Here is a 16,460-nt window from a genome sequence, read left to right as displayed (position 1 = left end):
GTAGGCCCCTGAGCTCTGCAGGCCCAGAGCTGAACTAGTTTCTGGAGGAGATTGGAAGAAAAGAATGTAGATAGCTGATTGCTATTTTGTTACTCACCTGCCCTGAACATTCTCTTTAAAACAAACTAGAAGAGGGAATTCAGAAGAACAAACCTCACTAGAAACAAAGACTTCCCTCTAAGTAACAAAAGGGAATATTGTAAAAGGATCTCAGGGCAGCCCATTCTTTACAGCAGATAAAGAATTTCTTCCAGGTCCTTACTGATTCTATTTCCCAAAAAGATGTTTTACCAAAAAAAAAAAAATTACTTTAGACCACAGTAGACAAGTTGCATATCAGTTGTTACATGCCAGGCACTGTTCTGAGTACTTAACATATATTAACTAGTTTATAGACCTCTGAGGTAGGTTGCATTATTATTCTCATTTTCAGATAGGAAAACTGAGGCACACAGTGGTCAAGAGATGTGTCCAAGTGAATACTGTGAATTTTAATCCAGGTAGAGTTGGCTTCCAAATGCTACACTCCCAACCATGATATTATTCTGCCTCTGTGCTTTCTAAAACTTTACAAAACATGTTTAACATACTTCAGCACTTTTTACTTACCTCATGTAGGATCAGGTATTATTCTCACTGTCAATTCACGTAGAATAGAAATGAGGCTCACAGAGGTTAATATACTGCTGAGAAATCACACAGCCAGTCACTGGCAGAGTCAAGAATCAGAATAAAATGTTCTGTTCCAGAGGTCACACTTTTGCTCCCTGCTCCCCTGCTAAACATCTCTTAATGTGAAATTTTCTTTAGATTTTGTTCTAGCCGTATAAAAATGCAACACGATCACATCTCCTTATTTGTCAGGGCATTTTGTGCCTAATATTGACACAATTGCAATGTAACACTTTCCCATCGATCACGTACTCCTAATCATCTCTCCATGATCCATTTTCTGCCCAGCTTGAATCACTACTATCCCTTTGTTCTATTTGCAATTTATAGACCATTGACCAAGTGTCATCCTTGTCAAAATGAACCATTAATAATGGTTCATTAATAATGGAACCTATAAATAACATACCTTCTCCTTATCCTACTTATACCAAGAGGGCATGGACAGCTTCCCTGTCACTGAATGTAACTTCTTCTTCTGATCCTACTTCCATCCCCAGGAGAGAAGACTCTACCAGGTGGTCTGCCCACAGACTGCACTCCCCAGGGAGCAACACTCCTTGGTACTGACATACTTGCAGCATCTCATCCCCCCACACTCTCCTTGGCTTTGTTTTTCCATGCCTGCTACACCTCTCCTGAGGGGTGCATCCCAAGGGATGAGGCTAAGCCCACAGTGGGCTGAATTTATAGTCTTAGGAAGACACCTTTTTAATCTGAACACAGGTTTGAATTTTTACAGGCATGTTCAGCCCCCGGTGAAGCATGGAACTCATGCTGGCCTTCAAAGTAGGTCCCAGTGAGAATGATGACCTTCCAGTCAGGTCTGAACATCAGTTCTTTTACTTTGCTCTAGAACTATCATCACCAGATCAGTTTTTATTCTCAGCCAAGAAGGAGATGTAGCTGTAAAAGCTGTTGTTGTTTCCCTTAACTTGTCTTCCTCACTTGACCAAATTTACCAAGCTGTGCGAGTTCCCGATGCTGGAAACCGGCCTGTTTTTCCTGCTTTCTTGGAGTGCCTTCCTGTCTGCTGAGGCTGCCGGCCTAACAGGTCAGTGCTTCATGCTGCACAGCCAACTTGATATGTGAATATGTGTGTGGCTCTGGTGTGTGCCCCTCCCTGACCTAGCAGGAGGTGAAACGAAGTCTCTCTTAAACAGTGCATGTGAATGGTTTGGGTCAGAATCAGCCTCTCTTTGGTACGCTGGAGAGAAAAAATAATAGTAATTCATCCATTTTGTACCAAACAGCTTAATGGAACATCTCCTAAATGCTTTCCTCTTTTCTCCTGGCTGGACAGGAGGCGTGTTGAAGAGACTGATTTATAGTGTGATGGATGACTTTTCAAATGGAAGTCTTCATTCAGAGTGTGAAAGGATACCCACAACTGCTTTGCAGAGAAGGGTGGTGGCTTTCAGTGGCTCTTAACAGCAGGTTTCAATGTAAGCAGGCTCTCTAGGGTAGGCACATCTCCATACACATCGGTGTTTGAGATCTTCACATATGTTCCACGGCAGGTAGGAAAACAAATAGCAAATGTGGTGGCTGTACAGTTTAATGTCTCTTACCACAGAAAGTCTATAGAGAGAGTCCTCTAAGGTGGAACAGTTGATAGAGAGGGGTCAGTTCGTTAGACTCAAGGGCTGCAGATCCTAGGATCTGGATTGAGCAATTAGGTTGCCTTTATGCAATCGTGAGGATTTGTGGTTGGGTTACTGCAACAATTGGGTGCTTTTCCATGCAGAAGAATCTCCATGGCTTCCAGCAAAATGTTAATGCTGTTTCTCTCCTCAAACCACGTTCCCTGCTTCTCCCAGGTTTCAATCCTGGATCCCTTTCTGCTCATTACATCTTAACGGACATTCGAATGGTGAGAATCCTTCCTAACTGGTAGCAAGGTATACCTCCCTCGGTGTTTGCATTTTAATAGGTGATACTTTAAGTCTAAATAATAAATAATAATAAAAGTTGACATATATTGAGGGTGTACCATGAGCCAGGTGCTGGCCAGCTGTCTTTCATAGATGATTTCATTAATCTATAGAAAGATTCAAAAGTAAAAGACTATGCCCAGTTTACTCAGCCAACAGTAAGTGATGGAGCTGGGATTTAAAATCAGGAAATTCAATTTTAGAGCCTGGGTTCTGGGGGACCACGCATTTCTACCTCAAATGAAACTCCATCTGTGAAATATCAAGCAGACCTCTAAGGGTAGGTAGGAAGGAAGTAGTTGGAGCCCCAGGCAACTGCCTGCTTCAGTTGCTCCTTGGCTGGTCTTGGCTCTCCTGTGAATGCCACGGCAAATCTTTTTAGTAACGATAACCTATTGCTTTAATCAGCTGGCCCAACTTACTGCAGAGCCACACAGTCCAAGCTATTCCCGTTGGCTTCAAGGGTGTCTGCCGCCAATACAGAAAGCCACCCACCAGTTCTTATGACACTGTAATCAAGACTACATTACTGGATTCCACCCTACCAGGTCTTTGTATCTAAATTATTTCAATACAAAGCCTGTTATTTTAGTGCATTGCCACTTTATTAAGGAGGTAGCTGGAAAGCTTATGCATTTCAGAAAAAAAAAAATAGCCATGTCCCTTCAGTGAAATAATGTAGGCAAATCATTTACATCACAGTCATTCAAAAAACATTAGTTCCCTTTCTTCCACATTCTGTATTCTATTCAACTTTAACTTATAAAATGATCTAAGTAATATTAATAATAAGAAAAGATATTTGACCTTCTAGAAAGGTAAGGAAGTATCTTAACTCACCTAATATTTTTTAATCTACTGTTGGATGTTATAATAAACACACACACACACACACACACCATTGCCTAAGAATTGTCAATTTGTGTAAAAATTGTCTATTTCCTTGTCCATTTCAGCAAGATCTTCTTCTATCAACTACTTTAAAGGCTAAGATCCATAGGAAACTGAACAAATTGCTAGTTTGCTTGATCGTTGCTCTTTCACACCCTTTCAACCTGATATCCTTACTGAGCTGCCATACAGACCACCTTCTAAGGAGCCAGTATCATGGGATGGGTGAATATGGGTGTGAACCTCAGTAACAGAAAGATCCAAGTGTCCACGGCTGTACCCAGGGGCAGACTCACCCCAGAGTAGTACACTAGATTTAGGCAAAGTGCCTAACAGTCATTCGCTACAAACCAAATTCTAGGTGTGAGCATTTTCTATTGCCAAAGACCAAGACTGCTTAGTCCAAATTACTTATGTGTTTGTTTGTTTATTATTTAATCCTTGCCTATTTCCAAATTGGATTTGTAACAACTCATAACATAAGCCATGCACATCACAGGACCATTTAGTTGAGGGTAAACACTCAAATGCTCTGGGACAGAATTTTTCTGCAAAATTAGGCAGCTGTTCATTGCTGTGGTTTGGCAATAAATATAGCTCTGAGCTTTCTGGCAGTCAAAGCCAAAAGGGGAACATGATGAGTTAGGAATAATACAGCATTATTTTTTTTTAAAAGTCATGCTTATTAAAGTGGGCAAACTTTATTTTTCATACTAAAATTTTAGGGGAATTTATCACATGCATCTGTATATAAGGGCCTTTGAACACCAGAATGGACAGTGTATTTAATAATAATTTTAGGGAAGATGGAGGTTCATTTTTCATATGGTCATTTCTCATATCAACTTTCAATAAAACCTGAGGGTGTGGCATCAAATTATAATTCTCTAATTATTTCCATGTAATAATAAAATCATTTTAGTTCTAATGCACAGGTAAACTAATATGATACAAATCTAAAAATCTAGAAAACTTAAAAAAAAGATTTCTGAATGAATAGACAACAATGAATATAGTAAACTAAAATGGAAAGAGCTATTAAATAGTTTATGAGTAACTATGGAGGTAACCAGCAATCGTGGAGCCTTGTGTGGGTTCACTAACAACCGTTAATGTAGCTCCTAGAGATGGTATTAACATGGAATGATTTCTCAGCAGAATTTCCCGGGCCCTGACCTTTCAAAGTGGGCCCTCAAGAACATCCATCTAGTGAGCAGGGCTCTCAGCCACCTACCCATACGTCACCCCTTTTATTGGTTTCAGAAATTGGAATTTCACATACAATTCTATTTGAAAAAAATGTTCTGCTACTTTAAACAAAGCACATCTGTTTTTAAATATATTTTATTTTTTTCATACACCCAAGGTAATCCATACTCACTGTAGAAAATTTAGAAAATGCAGGTTTACAGAAGGAAATAAATTTAGAATCACTTATATTCTTATTGCATGTTAATAACAATTGTTAATATTTGGCTGTGTCAAGCTAACTATATATATATAATTATACACACACATATACACTTAAATATGTGTACCTAAATATACTCGTGCATGCGTATATGTATATATTTCTTAAGTAACTTGCTTTTTTCATTCAACAATTTATAATGACAAAAATGCCATGAATGGAGCATTAAAAAATTTATAGTGAATGTTTTTCAAAACATTAAATACTCCATCATATGAACTTGCCATAATTTATTGTAACAACCTTTTGATTATTTACAGGTTTTAATATTCTTATTATTACTGCAATGATAATCTGTATAGCTAGAGATATAAATTTTTATTTATATAACTGCCTGAAAATAAAATGTCTGGTTTAATAAAAAGACTAAAATTTAAATTTTTGGAGAAATTTGTCCAAATTGTCTTTTAGAAAATTTGTATCCCCTTGCACTCCCACCAGCAATCTGAAAGCAAGCTCATTCACTCACGTCTTCACCACCCCAAATCTTATTAATCACTGCTCATTTGATAATCAAGTTCCATTTTCTTCTGGTTTACATTTATTATACTTTTATGAAGGAAAAGCTCTTTTAATTACATGTCATTGGCTGTTTGTATTTCTTCTTTGGTGAGCTACCAGTTTATGCCCTTTGTTACTTTTTTGTTGTTGTTACTGCTTTCCTGTTGAGATGCTTATCTTTGTCACATTGTAGTTTAGTTACTCTTTATCTATGGAGAAAATTGGCTAGGACCAATGACTCATTCCTATAATCCCAGCACTTTGGGAGGCTAAGCAGGGAGGATTGCTTGGGCCCAAGAGTTACAGACCAGACTGGACAACATAGTGAGACTCTGTCTCTACAAAAAAAAAAAATTATCTGGTCATGGTGGCACACACTGTGGCCCTAGCTACCAGGGAGGCTGAGGCAGGAGGATTGCTTGAGCCCAGGAGTTCAAGACTGCAGTGAGCTATCACACGACTGCATTCTAGCCTGGGCAACAAAGAGATACCCTGTCTCCAAAAAAAAAAAAACAATAAAAGAAAACTAACCTTTTGACTCTCATATAGGCCATAAATATTCTCCAATTTGTGCTTGTACCTTTTAACTATGTTCTTTTTTGTTCGTTTGGGTAAGGGAAAGGGGTTGGCGTAGGCATCTTCAAGTTTTTTGTGGTTAATTGTATTGCCTCCTTAGAAAGCCCAAGTGATGATATGTCCACAAACTTAGCAGCCTAAAAAATAAGAAAAAACAAAAAATATATAGAAAACCCAAGTGTTTCTTAATGATAGTGTATAATTTCTTTTAAAAGTTGTTTGATTTTGTTTTTGCGTCAGAAACCAACTGGAATTTGTTTTGATATGAGGTGTGGGGTATAGTAGCGATTTGATTTTCTTCCCAGATGATAAGTCACTTGTCCTAACACCCATCAACTTTTGCCTATTTAAAGTGTCTATGTATGTGCACATACATGTATGTGTATGTGTATCTGTATGTTCTGGGCTTTCCATTGTTCCACCGAATGTTTGATATTCACTGTGTCAATTATTTCAGCTTCATGGTTTATTTTAATATCTAGTAGGTCAATCTTTCACTCCTCTTCCCCATATTCAAAAGTTCCTTTGCTATACCCGTGTATTTATTATTCCTGATGGACTTGAAAATGACAGGTTCCAAACAGAAAATAATTTTGGAATTATAATTGGGGTACATTAAATTTTTAGATTAATTTGAAGAAAAATGGCATTTTTATAACATCAAGTCTTCCCACCCAGGAATATGTTATGACTCTCCATTTATTTGAGTCTTATTTTATGGCTCTCAGTAAATTTTTACAGTTGTCTTCACATTAGACCTACAAATTTCTTGTTAAGTATCTTTTTAGCAGCTACTTTATATTTTGGGGTGCTACAGTAAGTGGGAACTTCTTTCTTTATAGTTTCTAACTGGTTATTGTTTGTATATGTGCATCTAGATTGCACTGCACTATTTGATTTATTCTCTGTAGCTCTAAAGTACAAAATTAGAGCTGATGTAGAATTAGGATTAATGGGCAGAAGTTAGACTGTCAAGTTCAGGAGGGCTTTGTCAGCACCAAAAGAATGTCTGAAGCATTGTAGGCACAAAATAAATATCGTTTGAGCAGTGGAATGAATAATTTTCACTCACAGAAGAAAAAAGTTCCAAAACTTGAATAACAGATCACTTTATAAGGTAGCGAGTGTTCTGTGCCCAATAATATTCCTACAGATTTTACACAGCCACTGGTCCAAATATTTCACAGCAGAACCATACATCGAGTAAATGATATCTCATAAATTGCATTAATCTGTAACCTTATTTTCCCAATTATTAAGTTAAAAAATTAAGACATATAGGCATGAAAGGAAGAGCTCTGTCTAGAGGAATGTGGTGGACATGTGTTGGTTCTGGCTGCCCCACACACATTCTCACTTCCACTGGTAATAGCATTCTGATGTTTCTTAGGAAACTACCCCCGACTCCAATGGATAACATCTTCTAATCAACATGTCCCACCCTCCCCTGACAAAGAGAATTAGGACATCTGAAGTTAGGTCAACTAGACACTCTACCCCTGGTATGTAAAACTTTAGGAGGGAGAGAGGAGGATGTATAACTGCTGGCACCTGCTCAATAGCAGAGCCCTATTGAGAACCTCTATTTATTTATTCCTGCCACCAGATCCCCGGAGCAGCCATGATGCCTCCTTTCTAAGAGCTATCACACTTACTTCCAATAAATTCCTTTCTGATTATGCTAGCCAGAGTCTGTTTTTATTACTTGCAAACAAAGAAATCTAAATGGCACAAAGGAAGGAATAGTCCATGAGGTATTTCAACAAAAGAAATTGTATAACTTTGTGACAGATCAGAAGGGAAAAGAGTCTCAAAGACAGCACAGCCTCTAGGCTAGGATACTTGGGACCATCTTATGCCAGGTGCATACTGATAAACAAACAAAAAGAATCAAGCTTTTAAAGACAGTTTGCAGTGTTCATTATCCTTTTCAATTCAGCTTCTTATCAGATTCATCATGAACACTTCAGTGTAAGCAGCTTGCTCATTAACACATCGCCTGCATTCACTTTCAGTTGTTACTAATTTGATGATGATCATTTGATTTATTTTGAACATCTTTTACTTCAAGGGCCACATTTGCAGCCACCTCATCTCGGTCTCTTGGAAACTGCACCTGCCAATGTTCAATAGTCACATAGAAGAACTTGGTTTTATGGAAACAAGTGGCTTTTAGACATGCAAATGAAGGCTGGTGTTTCTATTACCCAGAAATCTGAATCTCTGCTGCTTGAAATATACAAGTACATTGAGAAAACATTTATTTGGGAAGATTGGGCAGAATATAAAATGCAAGTGAGAAGTCTTTATAGAGGATGAGAGTATGTACAGAGAAATGGACATTAGGGACTTCTCACAAATCCAGAGAGCATAGAAAGAAGAGAACATATATGGATGTGTCTGCCCTACTTACAAAATCAGCCACCGAGGCATGTGTGTCTGGTTTCTGGATCTTCAGCTGACTTGCTAAAGGATTGGAATAAGTCATTCTATTAATTGGCATCTCTATTTTCCTTACTGCTAAAGTCAAAGGAATTTATTACTTTGTATTAGAAGGACATTGTACACATACAGAATGTGGCTTTTGGGTAAATACATGACCCTAAGGAATTCTCTCCATGAGGTACCTGGTATACATGACTACCTAATTTTGGATCAGGTAGAATTTTTCTTGTGCAGAGTCCTGTTTTCTAAAAGTCATTGGGTTACTGAGCCATTATTTTAAAATGAATATTGAAAATACTTCAGCAGTATTATTTATAGCATAATCTCTAATGGAATTGAATTCTGTCATAGAAGCTGCTTTCCAGTTTATAAAGATAACTGAAAAGCACAGCTGGACAGGTTGTTTGAAAATTCATTTTTATAATCTGTTTCCCAGCTGAGACTTTGGGGGTCAGGTTTTCACCAGAAGCAAACTTTCAGAGACTGTCATTAAACACCCAAAGAGTAAGATTTCTAATGGCAACTATGACACCATGTCTAATGATTTCCCTGCTTCCAGGCATTGCTCTAATAAAGGCAGCTTCCATTTTTAGATTCCTAGGGCAATTTTATGTTCATTGGAGGCAGAGAAGGGGGAAGAGGGCCACTGGCATATCTCATTTTCTCATACAGAAAGTTAAACAGTATAGAACACTATTTACTCAGCTTAGAATGACTTCCATTTAAGAAAACAGGCATCCAGAAATATGAAGAAAAAGAAGTCCTGATTATTAAGTAATGGGGCTGGGCTTTCTAGTCTGATTCTAGAGAGTAAATGACTCAAAAAAAAATGAAAGTGTAGAAAGTTAAAAACAAGTAACACTCTGGCCTATTCATTAAGGAATTGACCGAGATGTCTGAAAGAAAGAAGTGCTCAGCACATGCAAGTTGTGTTTACAACACAAACAGTTCAATCATCTCAATCCCTTCCCCTGAGCCTGTTCTCCTATTGGTCTCAAATCACAAGGGCCTAATTACATTGCCATGATAGGAAAAGCTGCACTTGGAACCCAGGTGCTATGTATTTGTCAAGTCAGTTCTTGAAAGGCTTTTGTAGAGTAAGCAGTGAGGGAAAAGGGGAACTTAAGAAAGTCTATTTTGCAATAAATAAGGAGGAGAGATTTCCAAATGAAATGACTATTACTGGACATGTTGAGATTTCACTTGTCTGAGTAAGTAAGTTGGCTTATTACTTTTCATCTCATCATTTCTCACTTGGGCAAAAATTGTTTTCAAACTCTTAAGGCTTTTAGCTCAGAGGTGAATGTGTTCCATTTGGCTTGCCACTGATGCACTGCATGACTGGATGGGAAATGTATTTCTGGAGCTCAGTAAATAAAACAAATCTCCAGGAGGGGACTTAGTTTGAATTGTTTCTCAAAACAAATCTGGCCAGTTTTAGCTTCCAAATACATGTTATTAGCCAACATCTCTTACCTTAAAACTGGTTTGCTTTCATATTGACAGAACCAGGTGAATCCAACTTAACTAACAATTCACCAACAAATGAGGTGAAGTGAGTGTTTTCCAAGCTGGGAAAAAAAAAAAAAAAAAACCCTGAGGCTCAAAATATTAGGCGTTCAAGCTGCAGAAACAGTGCCTACAATTCTCAAGGGGATTAGTTAACCAGCACACTGAACCAAAGGCAAACATGCAATGATGCCATCTCAGTAAACACAGGTGTAAAGTATGTCTTCTCGCATAATAACTCATTAACTCACACCTGCACTTCCTTGAACCAAATAGCTCTTCATTTCAATATTCAAACAACCTGCACACTTAGCTAAAGCAGTGGACAAATTTACCCCTCCTTTCTTCATTGTAAATGTTTTCAGTCATTATTTAACAACTCTTCATGGTGCCAGGAGTCATAGAGAAAAAGGTAAAATTCTTTCCCAAGAACCCATATTCTGAACAGGCATGTAGAAAATTGTCAGAAGATGGCACAAATAACATGTGGATGAAGAAGAAAAAGGCGTCAAGGATAATTCCCGGGTTTTTTATGTCTGTTGGGTCAGTGGTTGATTTCACCAAAATGGAGAATACAAGTGAGTGAATACATGCAGCCAAAAGGAAACACAATAATCAGTTCATTCCAGGACCTTCAGAATTCCACACAAGGGTAGAATATTCACATGGAAAAGTACAGTGGGCAACTGGCCTGGACATCTGGGGTGAGATTGCTGATCACAGATTTAGGCGACATTGATGTAAATGTGTTAGCTGACTCCAAGGAAATGGGAACTAGAAAGACACCAGGGTAAGGAGGGTAAGCCTAGTGAACACCAAAACTTGAGGTGCCATGCCAGGGATCTAAGCAAAATAGGTCTTTCCTTCTTCTCCAGACCTCAAGATAATTTGCATAAGTACTCATTACTATGTTATGAAGAATTTACATAGAGGATATTTTTAAACAAAAATTTCTAAACCTGGCAACATAGATTTGAAGTAACACTTAAGTGCATATCTATATACTCAGCATTGGAGGAATCAGAAATAAGAACATAGATTCATGCTGTTTTCTATATTGATGTTCTCATATTCCACAGATGTATTATTAATCTGCCAACTATGGAGTTGCCAAATATGATGAACTAGATGGTAATTGTACTCTTTGGAAAGTTGGATACTTTCATATTTCCTGAAGGAGTTTTCCATTTTGTTAAGTCTTTGACTTCTCAGTTCCAGGTTCACTTTCAGTGGTTGTAGAAAACCTGTCAGAAATGTCTCTTTTTACTAGATCAAAAATAAATAAAAGTGTGGCATGGAAAAATAACCCATCAACCTCTTAAACCCCTCAGAGGACCATCTGAGTGCAAGACACATTTTTTTTTCTTTCTTATTCATTCTCTTTCTGTGTTCTGGTGATATAATCAATATTCCTGTCCAAAAAGGCAGTATTCTGTAGGCTTAGAAACTCTTCAAGTCTGCATTTAATGTCAAGGTAAAGCATGCTTCATGTGACAGACACTTATTTTCTACTTCTGTATATGACGGCTTCATCAACTTTTAATGAGAAAAGAATTCTGGAGTAATGTTATCAGAAGCAGAGGCTGTAGGTGACATACTCTTGAATAAGAAAATTTAAATATTAGAAGACAACGGACCCTGCCAGGAATAAATTCATATAAACATTTATTCGTATGTAAGAATTAGGATTAATCTCCTTGTGTTCTCTTTTCAAAGCACATAAACGTTTTTTGAAGTAGAAGTTCATTCCTTTGACAGATGTGTATTTGAGTACCTGACATGTGCTGGACACTGCTATGGGTCAGCGATAAGACAGCAGGTCAGGAAGCTAGCTCTTGAGGAGATAGAGGTCAAGAGGGAGACACTGGGTAATCTAGTTGACAGGAAGTCAAGTGAAGCTGTTAAACCCCATGCAATTCTTCAATCCCAAGTATGCAGACCTTGAAGCAAAGTAAAAACTGAACCATTTATATTACAGACATTTATAATTGGAAGGTGCTTAGAGGTCATCTAGAGCAATGCTTGCCAGAGTTTCTTGACCCTTATTGGCAACAGATAGATTTATTATGTAACATATGCTTATATATTAATTTTCATTTTTTTGCCCACGAGGGTAATTATATTACGTTAGAATATACAAAAGTGCTAATTAAAATGACGATGATCTTACGTTTTCTTCCCCCTTCCTTGGATTGTCTTATATACCCCTATTTGAAAACCACCAAACAGACTACCTGCCTCAATTTAGTGAGGAGAAAGCAATGGATGAGGCAAAGCATTTAAATTGCATCAGTCATCAAACTAGCAAAGTGTCTGAACTATGACCAGATAGATCCTATGTCTTCTGACTCCCAGCATTGCGCATTTTTTCTTACATAATTTACAACCACACATTGAAGTTTGATCATATCAACATGTAAATAGACATAGTGTATTTAGTAGCACTAATGCTTTCTGAGAGGGTCCAGAAGTGGAAGTCATGGAGAACAGTATAAATGGTACTGTGTTAAACAAAAGGACTTAATTGTTCTCTGAAAATTGATCTCTCTGGAAATAATTTACTTGCCAGCAGAATCTTTATTTTTCCCCAAGAATCATAGATCTCCTCATGCTGTTTCCTAAATTTCTTTGCTTGCCAATTAACTTGAATTTAACCGTGTGCCTCTTTGTGGTTTTTCAAAACAGTTCTTTTAGATACTATCAAAAAGTGTTGTTCTAGTTCTTATCCAAAATTGTGTAAATGAGTTCCTGCAGTCAATCCTTTGGGCTCTTGCCCACCACTGAAATCTCACTGTACAAACACTGAAAGGCAGTGTTGTGCACAAACATGAGTCAGATGCTCTTATCATTATTTTTTGTAGGCCACCTCCTGATTTCTTCCAGAGTCCCTTATTTATTTTAGGTCCCAGATATTTTTGAGCATGACCCACTCCACATGGACCCAGATGTATGTAGTTGAGTCCATTCATCATTGCTGCAGGGCCTCATATGTCCAATTTAAATCTAAGATCTTGGACATGTAAAGTAAGAGTTGCATTTAAGGATTGCTTGTTTTTCCAGCGGAGATGGAAACAGAATGATCAGATTTTATTTTTATTGGGAAAGAAAATGAAGAAATACTTTGCCAGCCGAGGGTAGACATACTAGCTATTTTATATTTCTAATTTTATGTACACTAGGCCTAACAAAACATGCAAGATAAATACCTTAGTGCTTATAATAAATAGTTTGACAATTAAGCATAGAGTTTATTAGTTGTTTCTCCTATTAAGTTTTGTATTCAAAAAATTTTTAAATTAATTCATGTGTATTTATTCCCTATCTATAATGGATTAAAGTCCAAGTGTGCTGGTAAAGTGCATGTTTCTCAGATATGCCCCGCAATCACCTGCCTCTCTCCCTTTGCTCTTACTGAAGTCCCTACCCGTGAACCTGCACTCCCAAATTTTTCTCATCTTTCAAGACCCAAATGCCTCTGCCACTTTCAGGAAAACATTCCTCATCCCTGTCCCAGCTTTTCTAGCCTTAAAGAAATTACTCCCTTTGAGAATTCCTTTGTTATCACCCACTATTCTACCAGTTTTAGATGTCTTTGTATATATCTTATCTCTGTTAGGAGACATCAAGCTGCTTGAGGCCTAGGCCTGCTTTATTCATTCTTGTGTTCCTCATACCCATGGTCAGTGCTTTGCTCAGTATAGGATCTCAATAGATAACTAGCAATTGAGTGAATAAATAGCAGATACCAAACTCACTCATGTAAGTCTGGTAGCTTAATTGTGACATTACTGAGAATTGTCTAAGTTTAGATTACTAGGAATAGCAAGCACATATCTACCCGCTTTCCTTGATGCAGGAGTTAAAGGTGAAGAGAAGACAACAAAGGTGAAAAAGGGCATAGAATGTGCAAAGCATGTACTGTCTCCCAGTCACTTGTTAAATAGGAAATGTTGCTGTGTTTATCCCCGAAATGAGTTTCTCCAAGTTATTCCTTCTTGTCTTCTTCCTTTCATCTCCTAATATTTATGGCAAAACCTTATGTTTACTTAAGAGTATTGAGTTTGTAAAGCATTTTAATATCCATCATATTGCATTATACTAAAAACAGACCGTGAGACAGGTAGCCACTAGCCAGATGAGAAAATGAAGTCTCAGTAGGGTGAAGCTATTGGCCAGCATCACCCGTGTTATGCCTGTAACCATGGCCAGAGAATGGCAGCCTGGGAAGCATCGAGGCCCAAGATACCACAGGGGCTGAGAGGCATGGACCCTACTCTTATCGTGCAGCTCTTTATTTTAGTGGCCAAGTCCTATTTTTCATATATTCTTTTTGGCTACTTTTTCATTTTTCTTTGTTAAGTTTTTTCTGCTTACGTTGGGTCTATTTTTATGTCCCTTGTCCAGTTTCTTGAGGTAAATGGTCTACTTATTTTCAATCTTTTTGTCCTAATAAAATGCACATAAGACTATCAATTTTCCACTAAATAATTATTTGGTTTTTATCCCATTGGTTTTGATAGGGTATGTGGTATAAACTTATTGTTATCCTGTTTCTAAATAATCTAAAATTTCACATTTGATTTCACCTTCAAGTCAATTTATTTACTTATTTATTTTTAGATGGAGTTTCACTCTTATTGCCCAGGCTGGAGTACAATGGCACAATCTCAGCTCACTGCAACTTGCACCTCCTGGGTTCAAACAATTCTCCTGCCTCAACCTCCCAAGTAGCTGGGATTACAGGTGCACACCACCACGCCCGGCTAATTTTTGTATTTTTAGTAGAGACAGGGTTTTGCCATTTTGACCAAGCTGGTCTCGAACTCCTGACCTCAGGTGATCAGCCTGCCTCAGCCTCCCAAAGTGCTGGGATTACAGGCGTGAGCCACTGTGTTTGGTCTCAACTCAAATTTTAATTAGAAAAATGCATTTGAAAGTCTCCAGTGGATACATTTATTTAGCCTATGCTTTTTTGTTAATTTTCAGTCTTATAACATTGTGATAAAAAATATGACAGCCTTATAACATTGTGATCAAAAGATGTGATTTATTTGTTTCCTTTTTTTTGAAGGAAAAAGTTTTATTCAACTTTTTGGTGGTAAAGTATATTATCAATTTTATTTTATGTAATTTTTTCATATTCCAATATTGTTGGGATGAAAAGGAAATAAAGTAAAGTAAAAAAATTTTAAAACCTCTCAGATTTTCTTGATAATAATTACTCTGTGAAACTAAAATGACTTCACAGAACCATGTCAATTCTGGAAAGCTAGGAAAAGAAAACCAAAGAATAAAACACAAAAATATAATTTTAAAACATTTTTTTGAAGTTAGCAAAAGATATTTATAAGCCAAAACAAGGGGTAACAAAAATTGTGCTACTCCTTTGAAGATGTCTTATAATTGTTCCAAAATGCTAAGAGGTCAAGAATAAGGGAAAAATATCTTTTGGGGACATACAAGTTCAGAGCCAACTCTTAGCAAGGGTGAGTTGATACCTCGACCCAGACCGTTAGGGAGAGACTTGCTCCTCAAAGTGTGGTCCAAGGACCAGCATCATGGACATCCCCTAATAGTATAAAAATGCAGAATTGGGGGCTCTACCCCAAACCTACTGAAGGAGAATCTGCATTTTAACAAGTTCCCCAGGTGATTTGCTGATTCAGATGTACATTAATATTCATGGAACACTGGACAGAGTCCTGAAATCATTGCCTTGTGGATTCTTGGGCCACAGTTGCACTTCCAGGTGCGGTCAAGTAGCTTCTGATATGTGGAGAGGACAGTGATATAAGCTGTAAATTAAGCAATGCCTGGGAGTAACAAGAACAGGCAAGGCAAAGTGGTAAGAAACAGCAGTAAGAGAGAAGGAGAGAGGGAGTGGGTTCCTTTGTGGGGTGAACTGCCTCTGTCACTTGGGCAAAGTCATCAGAAGTCACTATTTTCAATGCCCTTTGATCTGAAGGTTTGTGTTCTAGAGATTTAAAAACATCCTTTTCTACATAGAGAAGACTTTTGGAGTTTCTCTTTAAACCTCATAGCTTATTTGAAAAAAATAAGTTCTTATGAGTAGAAGATATATATTTTTAAATTTTACTTTAGAAGACTTGTTTGAAATTGAAACAATTTTGAAAGGCTATAAGTTTATCTTGTCTTCACTTATTGAGAAAATTGGCCTCTATTCAAAATGCCTAAAGGTTTCATTTGGAACCAGTGTTATTTCCTTGACCTTAAAAAAAAAAAAAAGACTGAATTGAAGGGTTCATCCTGGTGGATTAATGAAGTAATACGTAGGAAAATGACAGGCCTTCAGAATTGGAGGAAATCCAGACTTTAAGAAAAGAATCCTTTCTACAACAATGCTGGCAGATAATCTTTCAGCTCAAACATATGATGGGAACTTCTTACACGTTGAGGTAGCTACTTAACCATAGGATAGTGCTTGTGTTTTGGAAGGATTA

General features: G+C 37.5%; 1 protein-coding gene across 1 annotated transcript in view; it reads left to right on the top strand.

Annotated features, from left to right (window-relative positions):
- Nucleotides 1–16,460, top strand: part of SLC9A9 (solute carrier family 9 member A9) — a 591,979-nt gene that overhangs the window by 267,614 nt on the left and 307,905 nt on the right. Inside the window, exon 8 of the mRNA XM_024245123.3 lies at nucleotides 1,621–1,726. Coding sequence (XP_024100891.1) covers nucleotides 1,621–1,726 — 106 coding nt within the window. The remainder of the gene's footprint in view (nucleotides 1–1,620; nucleotides 1,727–16,460) is intronic.

This window comes from Pongo abelii, chromosome 2 (assembly GCF_028885655.2).
Source record: "Pongo abelii isolate AG06213 chromosome 2, NHGRI_mPonAbe1-v2.0_pri, whole genome shotgun sequence".
In the NCBI taxonomy this organism is placed as follows: domain Eukaryota; kingdom Metazoa; phylum Chordata; class Mammalia; order Primates; family Hominidae; genus Pongo; species Pongo abelii.
This window is presented reverse-complemented; position numbering and strand designations above follow the sequence as displayed.